Source organism: Hypanus sabinus, chromosome 16 (assembly GCF_030144855.1).
Source record: "Hypanus sabinus isolate sHypSab1 chromosome 16, sHypSab1.hap1, whole genome shotgun sequence".
In the NCBI taxonomy this organism is placed as follows: domain Eukaryota; kingdom Metazoa; phylum Chordata; class Chondrichthyes; order Myliobatiformes; family Dasyatidae; genus Hypanus; species Hypanus sabinus.
In genome coordinates, this window is record NC_082721.1 from 70757747 (window position 1) to 70776203 (window position 18457).

Sequence of the window (18457 nt, forward strand, 5' to 3'; positions counted from 1 at the left end):
CTGCTTTCCCCTTGTGGTTCAGAGACAGGCACCTGCCACAAATACCTGGTTTGACCTATGTGACTTCTGACCAAAGACAGTACCAATGGAAACCCGTGCAGTGTGTCAGCCCTAGATCCTGGTTAACTACCTTACAGATTCACCCCAGAGATCCTACAATGTTTACATGTCCGAGAATGAGATACAGCCTGGCACGTAGCAGGTCATGGCCAGGCTGGTAGAGGTAGCTGTGATAGTGACGGGATCACATCTCTAGCAGACATGCCACCTTCTATACTGAAGGAGAAATGGCTTCTCAGGGAAAGGAAGCAGCAATGTGGGATAGATATTAACAACTTTGATGTGAATATGTAAGGGCTGATTACCAAGTCTGTGGACAACACAAAAGTTGGTGCCATTGCGGAGAGTGGAAAGATGTTCAAGGCTAGAGCAGGATACGAATCAGGTGGGAAGCTGGGCAGAGTGCGAGGAGATGGAATTTAATCCCAATGTGCAAGCTGCTGCATTGTGGGAAGTCAGACAGGGTAGGATGTATACAAAATGTCGGAGGAAGACAGCAGGTCAGACAGTATCAATGGAAAGGAATAAGGTTGACGTTTTGAATTGAGAGCCTTCACCAGGACTGGAAAGGAAAGGTGAGGAAGCCAGAATAAGCTGACATGAGGAAATCTGCAGTTGCTGGAAATTCAAGCAACACACACAAAATGCTGGTGGAATGCAGCAGGCCAGGCAGCGTCTATAAGGAAGAAGTACAGTTAACTTTTTGGGCCGAGACCCTTCGTCAGAACTAACTGAAAGGAGAGATTCTAAGAGATCTGAAAGTGGGAGGGGGAGGGGGAAATCCGAAATGATAGGAGAAGACAGGAAGGGGTGGGATGAAGCTAAGAGCTGGAAAGGTGATTGGCAAAAGGGATACAGAGCTGGAGAAGGGAAAGGATCATGGGATGGGAGGCCTAGGGAGAAAGAAAGGGAGAGGGGAACACCAAAGGGAGATGGAGAACAGGCAAAGAGTAATTGTGAGAGAGGTAGAGAGAAAAAAAAAGAGAGAAAAAGGGGATAATAAATAAATAGATAGATAGATAGATAAGGGATGGGGTAAGAAGGGGAGAAGGGGCATTAATGGAAGTTAGAAAAATCAATGTTCATGCCATCAGGTTGGAGGCAACCCAGACTACCCAAAATAAGCTGAGGACTGTTAAGGAGGATGGTAGGTGGGTGGAAAGGAGGAATAGACTGAGAAGCTGGGAGATATTAGGTGGGAAAGGTAGAGGGTTGAAGAAGAAATTTGATAGGAGGAAAGAGGGGACCATTGGAAAAAGGGGAAGATAGAGAGGCACCAGAGGGAGGTGAGAGGCAGATGAGGAGTGAGAGGAGAGCCAGAAAGGGGAATGGAAAGAGAGAGGAGGGGGGTGGGGTGAGAAATTATCATAGAGAATTCTATGTTCACGCCAACAGGCTGGAGGCTACTCAGAGGGAATATGAAGTGTTGCTTCTTCAACCTGAGAGTGACCTCATCTCAGCAGTAGAGGAGACCATGGGACGACAAGTCAGAATGGGAATGGGAAGTCATATTAAAATGGGTGGCTACTGAGAAACCCCGCCTTTTGTGGCAGACAGAGAAAAGATGATCGGTGAAGTGGTTCATCAGTCTGGGTCGGGTTTCAACAAGCCACACTGGTAGCACCGGATACGGTAGACAACCCTGACAAAATCACATGTAAAGTGTCACCACACCTGAAAGGACTCTGATCGGTGGTGAAGGAACAAGTGTACAAGCAGGCACAGCACTTGCTCCATTAGCAGTGATAAATGGCAAAAAGGGGAGGGACAGCTGGACAAGGGAGTGGCGTAGAGAGTGATCCCTATGGAAAGTGGGGAGTCAAGGGGGGAGACACAAGGGCAGATGAGTGGGAAATGGATGACAGCAGTACTGACAGTGGTGGAAGGGAAACACTGTTCTTTGAAAGAAGAATATCTCAGATGTTCTAGAATGAAATACCTAATTTCCAGGAAGAATATGTCACTCTTGGTGAGAGAAAGGATGAGATTCCACTGGAGATGATGCAGAGGTGATTCACCATGAGGTTAACTGGACTGGAAGTTTTTACTTATCAGAAGAGATTAAAAGACTGGGCATGCTTTCCCAGCAGCAAAGGGAGGCTGAGGGTTGATCTGATATACGTCTATATAACTATGAGAGACACAGCTAAGGTAGAAAGTCATTTCCAACCCCCCCCCCCCCCCCATAGTAGGAATATCAAAAACAAGAGGGCATAGTTTCAAGGTGACAGGAAGGAGTTCTAAAGGGGACCCGAGTGGTAAGCTTTATTTTTAGATGGAGAGAGGCTAATAAGCTGCCAGAGGAGGTGGTAAAATCTGAGGCATTTTGGCAGGCACTTAAATGGACAAGACTTATTCCAGGACCGGGAAGACACTGGGAAGGAGGCTCTTGCAGAGATGTTTGCACCATCTTTAGCCACAGATCAGGTACTCAAAGTGGGAAGATAAAGGATTGGGAAGCTTTTAAAAACTTGCAGAGGAAACTAAGAAGGTCATTAGGAAGGAAAAGATGAATTGTGAAAGGAAGCTGATGACATGCAGGTTATGCATTTAAGAATTATTACAAGAACAAGCCAGGGAACTACAGTGTGGTGAGCCTAACATCACAGCCTAACATGAAAACTTCTGGAGGGGATTTTGCAAGGAGGCAGAGGGTTGTAGTGGAGGGCTGCTATTCGCTTTGGAGGTCTGTGACACTACAGGGATTGGTGCTGGGTCCACTGTCATCATTTGTATTAACAATCTGAATGACTATGTTGTCGGCATGATTTGTAAATTTACAAGTTAGTGGCAGTTCTGTGGGTGAAAACACCTTGTTAATGAGAGAGGTCAGAGAAGAATGGGCAGATAGATTCAAGCTGACAGAAAGGTAAGAAATAAACCCTCAAGGCCTGACAAGGTGTTCCATCTGACCCTGTGGGAGGCTAATGCAGAAATTGCAGGGGCCTTAGCAGAGATATTTAAAACATCCTTAGGCATGGGTTAGGTGCGGAGGATTGGAGGATAGTTAATGTTGTTCTTTTGTCTAAGAAAGGCTCTAAGAATAAGCCAGGAAATAGTTGGCTATTGAGTTTGACATCTGTAGTGGGAAAAATACAGGAAGGTATTCTAAGGGACCAGGTATCCTCGCTGATTTGATTTAATACAATCTGTATGTTTCGATGTACATGTGAAAAATAAGCCTAATCTTTTTAAGTTAGAAGACAGCCTCCACCAGTGGCACATAAGGAAGAACCACTGACACACGGTTACAGGAATCCAAGTTCAATCCAGTGCTGTTTGTGTGGAGTTTGCATGTTCTGTCTGTGAGCATGTGGGTCTTCCCAGTGCTCCATTCTGCATTGGCGATAGTAAGTTAATTCCCTCAATGTGCAGGTGAGTGGTAGAATTTGGGAAGACCTGGTAATAATAAGGGGAATAAAATTTATGGGGATTGGAATTTGACTATGGGCTGGTATAGACTTCATGGGCTGAAATGCCTCTTCATGGCAAAATGTAGAAATTAACTTCCCAGTTTCTTGAGTGGAAAACCCTGGTATAAGTTTATTGAGAATTACTAGTAGAGCGCCACAGGATAGTCCTTGGCTCCGTGCCCTAAACACCAGTTTGGTTCATTAAGGTTGTCATAGCCAGGGTTTGGGGGTGGTAGTGGGGACAAGCTCCCACTACCTAATGAATGCACTCAATGGCGTGCGCCTCAAATAGCCTATGACAACCTAGTCCAATTCCTGGGCTTCACATGGCTCAGCTATTATGCCCAGCTGAACCATTTCTATTGAGAGAAGGGGAAAAGGCAGGTTACTGGCACCTTATAGCCTTTCGCTCATCAGTTGTGGTTAGCAGCTCAACTAGGCAGAAGGAAATCTCTGATCTCAAAATTCCACTCTCTTGTGGCTACAATCACTGATGGGGAAGGCTTTGGGAGTAAACCCCGAGGAAATATCCGGAGCTGACGTCCTACATTGAGTTTAATGCTGTCTGGAAACTCATCTGCCAAGTGCCAAGTGCCAAGCTATATTATTCTCTGCGTGGAGAGGGGGAGCCTACTCCATGGTCACAGCTTGCCCTCCATATCGTACTGTCCTGGTTTGCACATCATATAGATAGCTAGGACACAATATCCATGGTCATACCCGACCAGTGGAGGGCCTCAGCCAACCTGCAGGAGGGCGACAAGCTCAGGGACAGATAAAATGACAAAGCGTCATGAATCAAACTCACAACCTCACCTCTCCCTGGCTTCATCACATGAAATCAAGATATTAATGAAGGTCTCGGGCCAAAACATTGACTATTGATTAACTTCCATTGATGTTGACTGACCTACGGAGTTCCTCCAGCATTTTCTATGTGTCACTCTTTCCAAGGTGTGACTTAGGCTTGTTTGAAGATTACAAATGATACAGATATAGTGCAACACAGCAAACGACAGTTGTGAGACAAAGCTTGTTGGTTCTCTACTCACTCTGAAGAATGGCTGTTTCTTCACTTCCTCTGCGTCTCGCTCACTGGATCCCAGCCGCCGCTCTGGATTCCTTCGCAATAGCTGGGCACAAACATAACCTCTGTCATTACTCAGACATCCGCTACAGGCTGTGTAAGTTAATACAAATCCACATACTCCACAGTTAAGCCTCTTCATTCTTACTCAGTTTTGTATGCCGATGCTTTCAAACGGTTAAACATCGAGGACAGCAAGTCATGACGAGGTTGCAGAGAGGATACAAAGATAAATGGAGAGAAGACATGGGTTCAAATGAGCAGGCTGAAAATCCATTCAAAATCCATTAAATGCGTTAGAAATGAATGGGCTTAAATGGGCCAAAATGAGCTAGAAAAGATTGAAAGAGGTCCTGAGGGGCAAGCTTTGTGCATAGAGGGTGATGGGTTTGTGGAACAAGCTGCTGAGGAAGTGGCAGAGGTGGGTACAATTACAACATACGAAATAAAAACATCTGGACAAGTATATGAATGGGAGTAGGATTAACTTAGATATGCATCTTGGTGATGACTTGGGTCAAAAAGTCTGTTTCTGTGATGCATAACAGTGAATCTATGAATCTCCACCTTTATAAACAAGGTTATCAACTATTTCAATATTTTTGTTACTTTTCCCTCACTGAACTGGCTCAGGTGCTAAAGTTAAAAATTCAAAGAACGATGAAACAAATTGGTCACATACCCTTCTCATTATTGCAATGGCTTCTGAAGACAAGAACCGTGGATATCGAACCTCATCATTGACAATGCTGTCAAAAACTTCCTCTTCATCATCTCCAGGGAACGGTGACTACAAAACAGAGCCAAACACAATACGCTGAACCATAAGACTATCAAAGGAATTCATAATTACTGAGTTATAGAGTCACAGAACAAGGAAACAGGCCCTTTGGCCCACCAGCTGGCCACTTCCATGCCAGTTCCCTGAATATGACCTGTAGCTGTCGCCCCTTATTCTCCTATGTTCAAGGGAATAAAGACCTAACCTGGCCAGCCTCTCTCTAAAACTTGAGCTCTCTAGTCCTAGCAAGATCCTCATAAGTCTTTTCTACAATCTTTGCAGTTTACGCACATCTTTACCAAAACAGGGTGATCAAAACTGAACACAGTGCTCCAAGAGTGGCTTCACCAATGTCATACAACTGCAGTAAAATATCTCCAATATTCAATGTCTACATGGGAACTGGAGTTCCCACAGTCCTTCATATATGTTTCCTAAACTTGATTTATAACTTTCCAACTCATATTTTCTTTGTCCTAGCAAATGAAGCTAACAGTTCTGTATGCACACCTGTGCTGCCACATTCAGGGACCTTTAGACATGTACCTTGAGGTCCACTTGTTCCTCAGTCCTTCCCAATACTATTTCAGTCCTAGCCTTATATTATCTCCCAAAATACATCAGCGCACATGCCAGGGTTAAACTCAATCTAACACTGCTTCATCCTGCCTACCAGCCTGTATCATCCCAAGGTCTCTGACTACATGGTCTCCTCACTTCTAACAGCAGTAAAAATTTTTGTGTGATCTGCAGAGTTACTAGTCACACCTACTCCATCATTAATGTTTCTAACAAAGTGCAAGGACCCCAGCAGTGTTCCCTGTGGTACCAGGAAAGCAACCCACCATCACCTTGCCTTCCATTAAAAACACACATTTTTGATCAAATTGCAAACTTGCATCCCATCCGGTATTCGACATTTCAGCCCCAGGAGAAAGATACCTGCTGTCTACCCTTTAATGCCTCTCAGTCTTAAAAAAATCTGCAGCATGTTTCCCCTGAGCTGACGCCACTCCAGAGAAAGGCACCCAAACTTGTCCAATGTCTGCTTATAGCACATGCCCTCTAATCCAGGCAGCACCCTGGACTGTCCCCAATTGTTGATACTAGTCTCAGTGCCCTGTCTTGTCCCTGCTGTCCTTCTTAAATAAAGTTACCACATTTACAATGCTTTGCCATCTGACACTTAAACTGTGCTCAATAAACATTTAAAAATCTCCACCAGAAACCCGTGCCTGCCCTTTAGCAGCCTTGGATACTTCATCTTATCTGGCCTCATCCATTTACCCATCTTTACAGCTACTAGTTCACCTGTGTACAATACCTGATCATGTGACCCACTTCCGCCATCTCCACTGGGATCCCAGTCAATCACATCTTTCCCTCCCCATTTTCCATAGGGATCATCCCTTATGCAACTTCTTGTCCACTCGTCTCTCCCTATAAGTACCCTCCTGGTACTTATTCTTGCAAGCAGAACAAGTGCCACAATTGCCCCTACACCTCCTCCCTCACTATCATTCAGGGCCCCAAACTGTCCTTCCAGGTGAGGCGACACTTCACCTGTGAGTCTGTTGGGGTCATCCACTGTATTCGGTGCTCCCGGTGTGGCCTCCTGTACATCAGTGAGACCTGACGTAGATTGGGAGACTGCTTTGTCGAGCATCATCTCTCCATCTGTCACAAAAAGCGAGATCTCCTGGTGACCAGCTATTTCAATTCTACTTCCTCTACCTATTCTGACATGACAGTCCATGATCTCCTCTACTGCCTCAATGAAGCCACACTCAGGTTGGAGGAGCAACACCTTATATTCCGTCTGTGTAACCTCCAACCTGATGGCATGAACATCGATTTCTTAAACTTGTAATTGCACCTGTCTCCTCTCCTTCACCATTCCCTATTCTTACTTCCCCCTCTCGGCTCATCTCCTTACCTGGCCATCACCTCCCTATGGTGCTCCTCCCCCCTCCCTTTCTTCCATTGTCTTCTGTTTTCTCCAATCAGACTTCCCCTTCTCTAGCCCTTTGTCTCCTTCACTTATCAATTTCCCACCCATCACCTGCCACCTTGTACTTCTTCCTCCCCTCCCTCCACCCTCCATCCTGATGAAAAGTCTCGGCCCAAAATGTCAACTGTTTACTCTTTTCCATTGATGCTGCCTGGCCTGCTGAGTTCCTCCAGGCCAAAGGTGAGAAAGGTCAGGGTGGAAATGGAGCTGAGAGTTAAAGTAACAGAAAGCTGAGTATTCAATACAGCTTCAAAGCAGTCAGCCAACATGTTCTGCGGTTTCTCCAAAGGAGAGGGATCACACTATGAGCATCAAGTGCAAAGCATTAAATTGGGAGAATGGGAAACACACAACTGTTTCAGTCGGAAGGTGGTCCTTTAGTCCCAGGGCAGTGCAATGGGAAGTTGATGCAAGAAGAATCCTATCGCTGCTCGAGGTGGAGGAGAGAGGGAAGGAAATCATATAGATGTGATTGAGAGTTCAAACAACAATTATAAACCACATAGCGGGGTTAAGTAAAAAGAAAAGCACTGATATGAATAATCAAACTTTAGGATGGATTGAGAGAACCATGGAGAACTTGATGGTCTCTTTAAAAGACACAGAAAACGGGAAGGAAAACAAAGTGCTGGAAAAACTCAGGAGTTCAGGAGGCAGTGATGGCAAGAGCAACTATCAGCATTGTGGATCTGAGGTCTTCAGCAGACATGGGGAAGAGAGAAGGTGGAGAGGGACATCTGGAACAAAGGGAGTGTCTGTGGGAGAAAAGTGTCCTGGTGCACGAAAAGTGATTTTAAAGACAAGGAGGTGGGGCTTGTCTTTGCCCAGCAGGCTGGACTAGTGGGATAAGAAAAACTGAGGCAAAGTGAAATATAAAAAAAATGCAAACTTCTGGGGGAGGGAGGAGGGGGGGGAGAGAAAGGTGGAGAGGGAGAGAGAGGTCGATTAGAGTAGGTAGCAGTAACAGTGAGGGAGGGTGAAACATAGGCTGGGGGAATTTCTGACAGAGAAAGTCATGGCAGATAGGATTGGACAGTAGGGTATGGAATTTTGTTACTGATGCAGTTTTGGTAAAGTAGACATGCCTAGCAAGTCTGACAGTACATGAAGTGAAGGAAAGAGAATGGTAGGTATAAAGGATTCCAAAGTCAATTTGATAGGCTGTAGGTGGCTAGGTGGCAGATGAGGTGTTGCTCTGGACTGTCTTCTGACCAAAGGCAACACTGTAGTAAAAGTGACAGAAGAAAAGCCCAACACGTTGACACATTCTGGGTTAATTGGATTGAGAAAAATCACATGGTGAGTGATCAGAGAGGTGAGGATCAGAGGTTGGGAGAAAATACAGTGCAGGAGTGCAGGATTAGAATCCGAAATCTGATGTGAAGTCTGCAGTCTTTGATGTTTGGGAAAGGGATGCCTATCGGTGGTACAAGGGCGCAGGTTGTCAAATGACTGTCTTATTGTACCAGAGGCCCAGCTTCAATCTTGCTTTCAGGTGCTGTCTGTGTGGTGTTTGCAGGTTTTTCCCCTGTGACTTGGTAGGTTTCTCCAGGGGCTCTGGCTTCCTCCCACATCCCAAAGAACTGCAGCTTGGGAGAAGAAATGGCATTGTGTGGTTAAGAGGTGGAATCTGGGGCAAGATGGTGGGAATGTGGTGAGAAGAATATGGGATTAGTTAGACTAAGTGTGAATGGGTGGTGGCTGGTTGGGCAGACTCAGTGGGTGAAGGGGCCTGTTTTCCTGGTGTATCTCTCTCCATGACACTATGAGTAATCTTTTGTTTTGTAGGGTACCAGAGAGTGTAATAGAACAGAGACACCCAAGAGCACAAGTGCACAGTTCATTGAAATCGGCATCACAGGTAGACAGGCTGAAGAAAAAGGCATTTAACAAGCTGGCCGCCACTAAGTACAAGAGTTGGGATGATACACTGCAATTCACTGGCGAGACTGCACTTGTAAGCACGGTGTTCAGTTTTGATCACCCTATTATAGTAAAGACGTGGTTGCAAAGAGTACAGAAAAGATTTGCCAGGACTAGACAGCCTAATTTATGGCCAGGCTAGTTATTTATTTCTTTGAACCTAGGAGAATAATGGATGACTTTATCAAACTGTTTAAAATAGACAAAGTGGATGATAATGGTCTCTTCCCCGAAGTAGGGGAGTCCAAAACCAGGGGGTACAGTTTTAGGTTGAGATAGGAAAGATTTAAAAAGGGCCTAAAGGGCAACTTTTTCAAGCAGAGGGAGGTGAGTATATAGAATGAGGTCCAGACGAAGTGGGTGAGGTAGGTGCAATAGTAAACACTTAAATAGATACATGGAGGAAAGGGACCTCAAGGGATATGGGCCAAACACTGGAAAGTGGGGCAAGCTGAGTGGGCACCATTGTCAGCATGCACTTGTTCGGCCAAAGGGCTTGTATCTGTGCTGTGTTGCTCAATGACTATACTTTAACATTGTTATGGATGTCAGTGTTGACGTGTGGCCAAATGGTTAAGGTGTTTGTCTAGTGATCTGAAGGTCGCTAGTTCGAGCCTTGACCGAGACTGCGTATGTGTCCTTGAGCAAGGCACTTAACCACACATTGCTCTGCGACGACACCGGTGCCAAGCTACGTGGGTCCTAATGCCCCTCCCTTGGACAACATTGGTGGCGTGGAGAGGGGAGACTTGCAGCTTGAGCAACTGCCAGTCTTCCATACAACCTTGCCCAAGCTTGCATCTTGGAAACTTTCCAAGGTGCAAATCCACGGTCTATCGAGACTAACAGATGCCTACACACGCACACAGATGTCAATGGTATGTAATCATACAATGTTGCCAAATAATTGAGTTAGAGAATTATTGTTCAATAATTTGTTCATATTTAGAAGTGTCAGTTAATCCAAACCCAAATATGTGATAGGTGATATGTTACTGGGCAAGGCAGAACTCCAGAATTCTCACTAGGAACATTGGGGGGGGGGGGGGCTTCTTCACACAGAGAGTGGTGGGAGTTTGGAATGAGCTGCCAGATGAAGTGGTAAATGCAGGCTCACTTTTTACATTTAAGAAAAACTTGGGACAGGTACATGGATGAGAGGTGTATGGAGGAATATTGTCCAGGTGCAGGTCAGTGGGAATAGGCAGAAAAATGGTTCGGCCAAGAAGGGCCAAAAGGCCTGTTTCTGAGCTGTAATGTTCTATGGTTCTAGGCCACTTTTACCTTTACTTAAGGAGACTGCTGAAGGAAATGAAGGTGGCTAAGCTAAGGAGGCTCTGTTAGTGAATTCAAGCAACTACATCATGAACTACGACTTTGACCTATTTCTGGCTCCAGCCGCCAGACCACAATTCACTAGGCTCACGGCACCACCAAGCAATGTTCCTCTGGCATTAATCTCCAACCTTTTCAATGGCATCCAGAACATTTTAATCAAAGCTGTAAAGTTACCTAGAAAACCCCACACTGAGAAATGGCTAATAGTTGACAGAGCCAAGTGCTTCCACTGCACAGGAAACCTGCATCAGTCTTGTGTGTTCTCAGTGGCAGAAGATGTTATGCCACGGGTTTGGAGGGTTGAGGTCCACAGTTCTGTCTCACTCTCGATCTATCCTTGCCTCGTCCCCACTCAGCATTGGGATAGTGGAACACCTGTGATTACGTTCAGTTGACGTCTTTGCTCACGGTGTAATGAACAAGTATTTGTAATAGACTCTTTGGCCAGGAAGAAGCTCAGTAATAATTTCCTTGTTCCCCTCATAAATGTAAAGGTTTTTAAATTTATTCCATGTAATAATAACCTTTGAACACTCACCTCTCCTACCAACATCTCATAGATAAGAACGCCAAGTCCCCACCAATCCACGGCCCGTGTGTAGGATGTGTCTGTCAGAACCTCAGGAGCAAGGAACTCAGGAGTACCACAGAAAGTGCTTGTCCGTTCTCCATAGCCCATACCTACAGTGATAAAACAAATAGGTGCTATGAGCCTATGGTGTTGCACAGTTTAAGCTGAACTTAATGAAGGATTCACAATAAGCAACAGAAATATACCAAATATCATTCGCCGGCTATGGGAGCAAGAAAAGGTGTGTCAATAAAAAGCTGGAGAAAGGAGATGTCTCACTGGTCGACAGTGGATAAATCTGAAAGGCTGATCTGGGAAGATAAAGGAAAAGACTGCTGAAACTCAAGAGGGAAGATAGCCACAGTAAAGAGGTGGGGGCAGATGGTAGGACATCTGAGACACTTTACATACTCTCCAGTTTTAACAACTTCCAATTCCTGCATCCACCATCACATCTTTACCATGGACATCTGGCCCCTGTGCACTTCCATACCCTATCAGGAAGGCCTTGGGTCTCTCCATTTCTTTCTACAACACCGATCCAACCAGTTTCCCTCTAGAACGCCCCCCTTCACCCCGCAGAACTTTTTCTTACCCTGAACAACTTCTACTTAGAGTCCTCCTACTTCCTACCAGTCAAAGATGGAGTCATGGACATTTGCACAGGTCTCAGTTATGTCTATCTTTCTAAAGAGAGGTACAACATGAATACGGCATTTTTGTTGGCTACATAGAGATCTTTGAATGAAATCTACCCTGGCACTGCTCTCCACCTCTCTCCACAACACTACAAATACATTGGTGCCGGTTCCTGTACCTGTGTGGAGTTCATCAATCTGTCCTGGGACCAACATGCAAGTGTCATTACGAAGAAAGCACAGCTGCACCTCTGAACATTATGAAGATTCAGCATGTCATCAAAAACACTGAGTTTGTTGCCTTTTGCACTTTGGATATTTGTCTGTCCTGTTGGGTGTGGTCTTTCACTGAGTCTATTGCGTTTCTTGCATTTACTGTGAACGTCTGCAAAAAATGAATCTCAGAGCTGTATATGGTGACGGATATGTACTTAGATAATAAATTTACTTTGAACTTTGCTGTACATCTTCTTTACCACCTTATCTGCTTGTGTCACCACTATATCCTCTCTCCTCCCCTTCCCTTCCCCCAGCCAGGATATGACTCCAGACACACAAACATTCCCTCTGTCTCTCCTCCCTTTCCTTTCCCCAGCCAAGATATTATTAAAGACATACAAAAAAGCTGATAACCTTTGAATGGTCTCTGAAAGCCCTGGCAAGCCATTCAGTAGGACTGATAATACAGCTTTATTGACCTACCAGATCATCCTGAAAACTGGACCCCAATGCTACAAAAGCTCACATAACCTTAAAATGTGTAAGAATCAGTGTCTTAGTTGAGAGAGCTATCCCACAGACTAACCAAGGAAGAGCCTAGTATACATACCCACATCTCCAAAAATAACAGGGAAGGAAATATGAGAGGTGAGGCATTGGAATACTCATTAAGGAGACCATCTCTGCAGTAATAAGACTGTATGTTTAGCAGGGACTTCAACTGAGTTCATGGGGGCAGAAGTATAAAGTATAAAGAAGTGCATTCATTTAGTTGGGATAAAGATAAGCGACAGTCCTCAGAGGCAGACTGACTGGATCTGACAATTACTCAGGGCTCAATAAAGGAATTGTACTGACTAAAGTCAGAATTACAGCTCTGCACATAACACCCATATTAAAGGATATAACTGTATTGACCCAATTCATAACAATGAAACCCAACTGATGCTGTCTCTTAAAAAGAATAATTTGTTGTAGTTCCAGTTTCATATTTTAGACCAAACAACAAAGGTGAGAAAACATTTTATTCCAAGGATCTTTAATGCTCCGGGTACAAGGCGGTGACTAAAACTGATTATTCCAGGGTCTGGTGTGCACAAAATAGGAAGGCTTTAATGCTCAGAAAGTATCCTTCCAAATAATAATTTGATACTTATCCAACAGGAGAAAAGATCCTTGAGAGAATACCTGTGGTTATCCAAGTCTAAATAAAGGATTAATTCTGGCAAGGACTGGCAGACAGGACAGAACTAGGTCCGAAGAGAGAGGTCAAGCTGCATTAACAGAAGTGACACCAACCAACCTTCCTTGCAGAGTCCAAAGTCAGCAATTTTCACATAGCCCTGTGTATCCAGAAGCAAATTGTCCAGCTTCAAATCTCTGCAGAAACAACAAACACATTACTTCTGTCAAATGGAAATACAAACGCTGTAATTTGAAAATAATCTATTAAGCAAAACATAATGGAATAATTATCATTATTAGAAACACAATAGGCAAAACCTATGCATTTAAATAGCCCCAGAGTAAGGCAATCTTTCCTCTGATTTAGATGGTCAGCTTTTGTCCTCAGTGTTGGGTTTTCCAGCTGGAGAGTATATCCAGAGATACCAGCCACGTGACAGACGCACTGCCACTTGGCTGGTCGGAGGACATACCACACACCAATCAACATTTGGTCCCTCCCAACTAATCAATGCACACCTAAATTATTGGTCACCTTAATTGGATTATCTCACCCAGCCCCATGCTATAAAAGGTGAGACATATGCCCGGCTCGCACTCTCTTACAGACCACCTCATTGAAGCTAAGTGCATTGATTTATGTTTGGGAAAGTTTATTGTTTGTCCTGGTAAGGGAGCCGCAGCTATCCAAGGTCAAGGGGGATAGCTGTTGTAGTGCTTTTCCCTTGTTCTTTGTATGTGTAACCGTACCGTGTCCCCACACCGTTTCCTGTGTATTGTACAGCCGACCCGACCTTCACCACACGTGTTAACCCTAAGCGTTTTTTTGTTAGCATATTGTAGTCGCTTGTGTTGACCTGACTTCCCCTTGTAAATAAATTCCTTGTTATTAAAATCGTGTGTGTCCAGGCCTCTACTGTTGAGACTCAAAGAACCAGTTATTTTCCATCACAACAGAGAGTCTGTCAGCCTCTTACAGAAATACTTGTGTGTCAATGAGGACATCCAATTCATCCAAACTCTCTATTGGTGGCTCTCAAGTCACATTGTGCCCAGAGCTGGTATGCAGGGCAGATTTCTCTTCCTGGAGGACATCAGTCAGCTTTGCCTCACCTTCCCATTTCCTTCCTCTGGTTCCCCTCCTCTTTTCCATGGCCCACTGTTCTCTCCTATCAATTTCATCCTTTTTCAGCCCTTTACCTCTTCCACTAAATGATATTCCAGTTTCTTACTTCATCCCATCTCCCTACCCACCTCCTCAAATGGTCTATCATCTGCTAGCTTGCACTCCTTACCATCCTCCCTCCTTCTTGGAGCCAGAGTACTACAGCACATAAACAAACCCTTCAGCCCATCTAATCCATGCCAAATGATTATTCTGTCTAGTCCCATCATTCTGCACATGGACCAGACCCCTCCAAATCCTTCCCATCCTTGCACTTACCCAAACTTCTCATAAGCAGCAGAAAGTTACAAACTTAGCCAATTTGTTCATAGGCACTAGCCTCCCTACCATCGAGGACATCTTCAAAAGGCAATGCCTCAAAAAAGGTGGGTATCCATCATTAAAGATCTCTATCAACCAGGCCATGTCTTCAAATTGCTACCATCAGCGAATGGGTACAGGAGCCTAAAGACACACACTCCATGCTTTAAGAACAGCATCTTCCCCTCTGCCATCAGATTTCTAAGTGGACAATGAACCCATGTACACCACCTGTACTTTTTTCCCCCTCTTTTTTTGCACTACTTAATTTAAACATTTTAAATAAATTTCTTATTGTAATTTATGGTTTTCTTTAATTATGTATTGTATTGTACTGCTACCGCAAAACAACAAATTACATGGCACTGATATCAAAACTGATTCTGAAATGTTGAAATCAAATCTGCATTCACCAATTCCGCTGGCACATTCTCAATGCCCTCTGAAGTTCCCCATCAGATTTCCTTTAAACTCTTCACACTTCACCCTTAGCCTATCGCTTAGTTTTAATCACTCCAACACTCAGTGGAGAAAACCTGCTTTCAGGTACCCTATCTATACCCCTCATAATTTTATATACCTTTATCAAATCTCTCCTTTTTCTGCTATACTCCAAGGAATAAAGTCCTAATCTATTCAAAACAACACATGTGAAGTGTTAATGGAACTCATGGGTCAGGCAGCATCTATGGAAATTGATAAACAGTTGATGTTTTGGGCAGAGACCCTTCTCCAAAGCTTGAAAGGAAGGGGGAAATGCCAGAATAAAAAGGTGGGGGAGGATACCTGTAAAAGTGATAGGTGAAGCCAGGTGGATGGGAAAGATGAAGGGGTGGAGAGGAGAGTGGACCATAGGAGACAGGAAAGGGTGGTGTGGGGGTTGCTGGGGAAGATGATAATCAAGTGACATCACACTGATAATATCCAAGCATCCTTATAAACAATGGAACAACATCAGCTATCTTCTGATCCTCTGGCACCTCACCCCTAGCTAAGGACATGTTATATACCTCTTCTAAATCCCAATTTTTGCACTAGCCTCCCACAAGTTGTAAGGAAACACCTCCTCAGGCCCTGGGGATTGATCCACCCTAATTTATCTCAAGTCAGCAAACACCTCCTCTTTAAACCATACAAGCTTCATGACCTCACTGCTGTTTTGACTCAGTTCAAAAGACCGTGTCCATCTCCTCAGTAAATTCAGGTGCAAAAAAACCCATTTAAGATCTCCTCCATCACTTTCAGCTCAGTCTTCAAGAGGAACAATGTTGTCCCTTACTATCTTTTTGCTCTGAATATACATGTACAAGCCTTTGGGATTTTCTTTCACCTAGAGCAACATCATGCCTTCCTTTAGCCCTCCTGATTTCTCTCGTACGTATTCCCTTGCATTTCCTATACTTAAGTACCTCAGATCTTCCTTGCTGTCTATAACTGCTATGTACCTTCTTCAATTTCCAAACCAAGACCTCAAGATCTCTCAAATACCAAGGTTCCCTCGACCTTTTATCCCAGCCTTTTATTCTGACAGGAACATAAATTCTGTATTCTTCACCCTTGAAGGCATAACACTAACCAAGCACACCTTTGCTAGAAAACATCCTATCCAAATCCACACGTGCCAGATCCCTTCTGATGCCATCAAAACTAGCCTTTCTCTGATTTAGAATCTCAACCCAAGGACCAGATCTGTCCTTTTCCACAAATACCTTGAAACCAATGGAATTAGGGTCACAAGATCCAAAGTGTTCCCCTACAACACACTTATGTCACCTGTCCTGTCTCATTCCCTAACAGGAGATCCAGTATTGGCTTCTAATTCTGGCTTCTACCCCCTTCCTTTCCATTCCTAATGGAGGTGCTTGACCAAGAACGTCAACTGCTTATTCCCCTCTACAGTTGTTGTCTGACATGCTAGCCAGTATTTTATGTGTTTTGCTCAAGGCTTCCAGTATTTGCAGAACCTCGTGTTCCCAACAATGTAGTAGCTTTGTGATTACCACTAATGACATTGTGAAAAAGAAATTTAGAATTCTACAAGTGTTAAAGTTACTCAAAGCTAGATTCTTGAAATTCAAACTCACTTCTCTAGATCAAGAATCCACCATGATATCTCAGCTCACAATGAAGGCTTATAACTGCTTAAGGCCTCAAATGTTGTTACCAATTCACATCTCTCAGGTTTTTCTCACCAAGGAACCAAAATTTATTTTTGTTCTTCACCTTTCCCCCCCACACTTGTAGTTATGTAACAAACTTTTTTTTACATCTCTTGCTAATTTGTGTAGTCTATCCCCCCACTGTGGAGCACTGTCTGTACAATTTATTACAGTTTATATTCTGTTTATTGCCTGTATCTTCATATAAGGATAAGTCTTCAAGATGCAAGATGCAAGTCTTCAAGATTCATGACGCAGCTTGCAGCGGCCACTCCGGCGCTGATATGTTACTGTTAAGCAGGGGTGCCGTGGGCAATCATAATCTAATGAAAAACGGACGAGGGAGCACGGAGGAACATCTGGAATTCTCCAGGAAGGCCCTCTTCGTTGCTGCTGCTGCTGTGAGGTCCAGGTCTCTGCTGAGAAGAACAAGCCCCCAGTCCTCGGGGTCATGTTGCCAGTGGCCATTGGCGGGGGCGTCTTAATACGCTCAGCAGAGGATGGTGCTCGGAGAAGCTGTGCCGGAGGCTCAGAGGTTCGATGGACTCGGAGTCCACTGCAGTCAGGTTGCTTCAGTGTGTGCTGTGTCTGTGAGGCTCAGTTCAACAGAGCTTTCATTGTGTGCTGCGTCTGCGAGGCTGAGTTGGGCGGCACCATGGAAGTCCATAGCAGGGGTATTCCCTTCTGCTGACGACGTGAGATGACGTGTCTATTGGGACCCTGAGGACTTGTGGAAGCTGTGTGGTGGTTTCTTTCGAACTTATAGTCTTTTAACATCTTTGGACTATTTTTACTGTGCCCATGGTCTGTCTTTTTTTTAAATCAAATTATGGTATTGTTTGCACTGTTGTAACTATTTGGCTTTGTGCAGGTCTTGTAGCTTTAGTTTTAGGTCTTGTTTTGTCTGGGGGATTTGGAGCTCCTTTCCGGGGAACGCGCTTAGATGGTAGCGCGATATTAATAAACAGCAACCTCTCTGGACTCTGGATTGGGGATTGCCAAACATTATGTGGATTTTCTGGTGTAGCCTATTTTGTCATGTGCTTTATTGATATCATTCTGGAAGAATGTTGTCTCATTTTTTAACTGTATTGCATTTGTGGTTTTTAAATGACACTAAACTGAATCTGAATCTGTATCTATTGTACCTGGACCTCACTCTATGTGCATACACAACTATAAACTCAACTGGACTTGTCAGTTTTCTCTTCATCAGTTTTGTGGATATCCATTGCTTTTTCCTAAAATTCTTCCTATTAAGACCATAAGACAAAGAACTGGAATTAGACCATTCTGGTCATCGACTTTACTTTGGCTTAAGCTTTCTCGTCAAAATTATAAATCCTTAATGATATAATATCCTTTTGTTGACTGTGGATGGATTACGGTATAGCACATGTTTTTGTTAAGTTTTCAAAGTAATGCACATGTAAAGGGGGTTTCTTTTTTTTCTTTGTTACTGTTGGGAAAGGGTTTCCTTTTGTTAACTGGCAGGAATGCTAATTTACTGATAACAAGAATGGTATTCCTTTGTAAACCAAATGGGGATTAATGTTCTTTCTTCTGAGTCTGTAAGCTTTTGTTGA

The 18457-nt window shown here is 44.1% G+C and overlaps 1 protein-coding gene across 1 annotated transcript in view; it reads right to left on the bottom strand.

Annotated features, from left to right (window-relative positions):
• The window catches only part of pkn1a (protein kinase N1a), a 139287-nt gene that overhangs the window by 6000 nt on the left and 114830 nt on the right, over positions 1 to 18457 (bottom strand). Inside the window, exons 18-21 of the mRNA XM_059992076.1 lie at positions 13345 to 13421; positions 11152 to 11294; positions 5243 to 5350; positions 4526 to 4606 (exon numbers count right to left, since the gene is read on the bottom strand). Coding sequence (XP_059848059.1) covers positions 4526 to 4606; positions 5243 to 5350; positions 11152 to 11294; positions 13345 to 13421 — 409 coding nt within the window. The remainder of the gene's footprint in view (positions 1 to 4525; positions 4607 to 5242; positions 5351 to 11151; positions 11295 to 13344; positions 13422 to 18457) is intronic.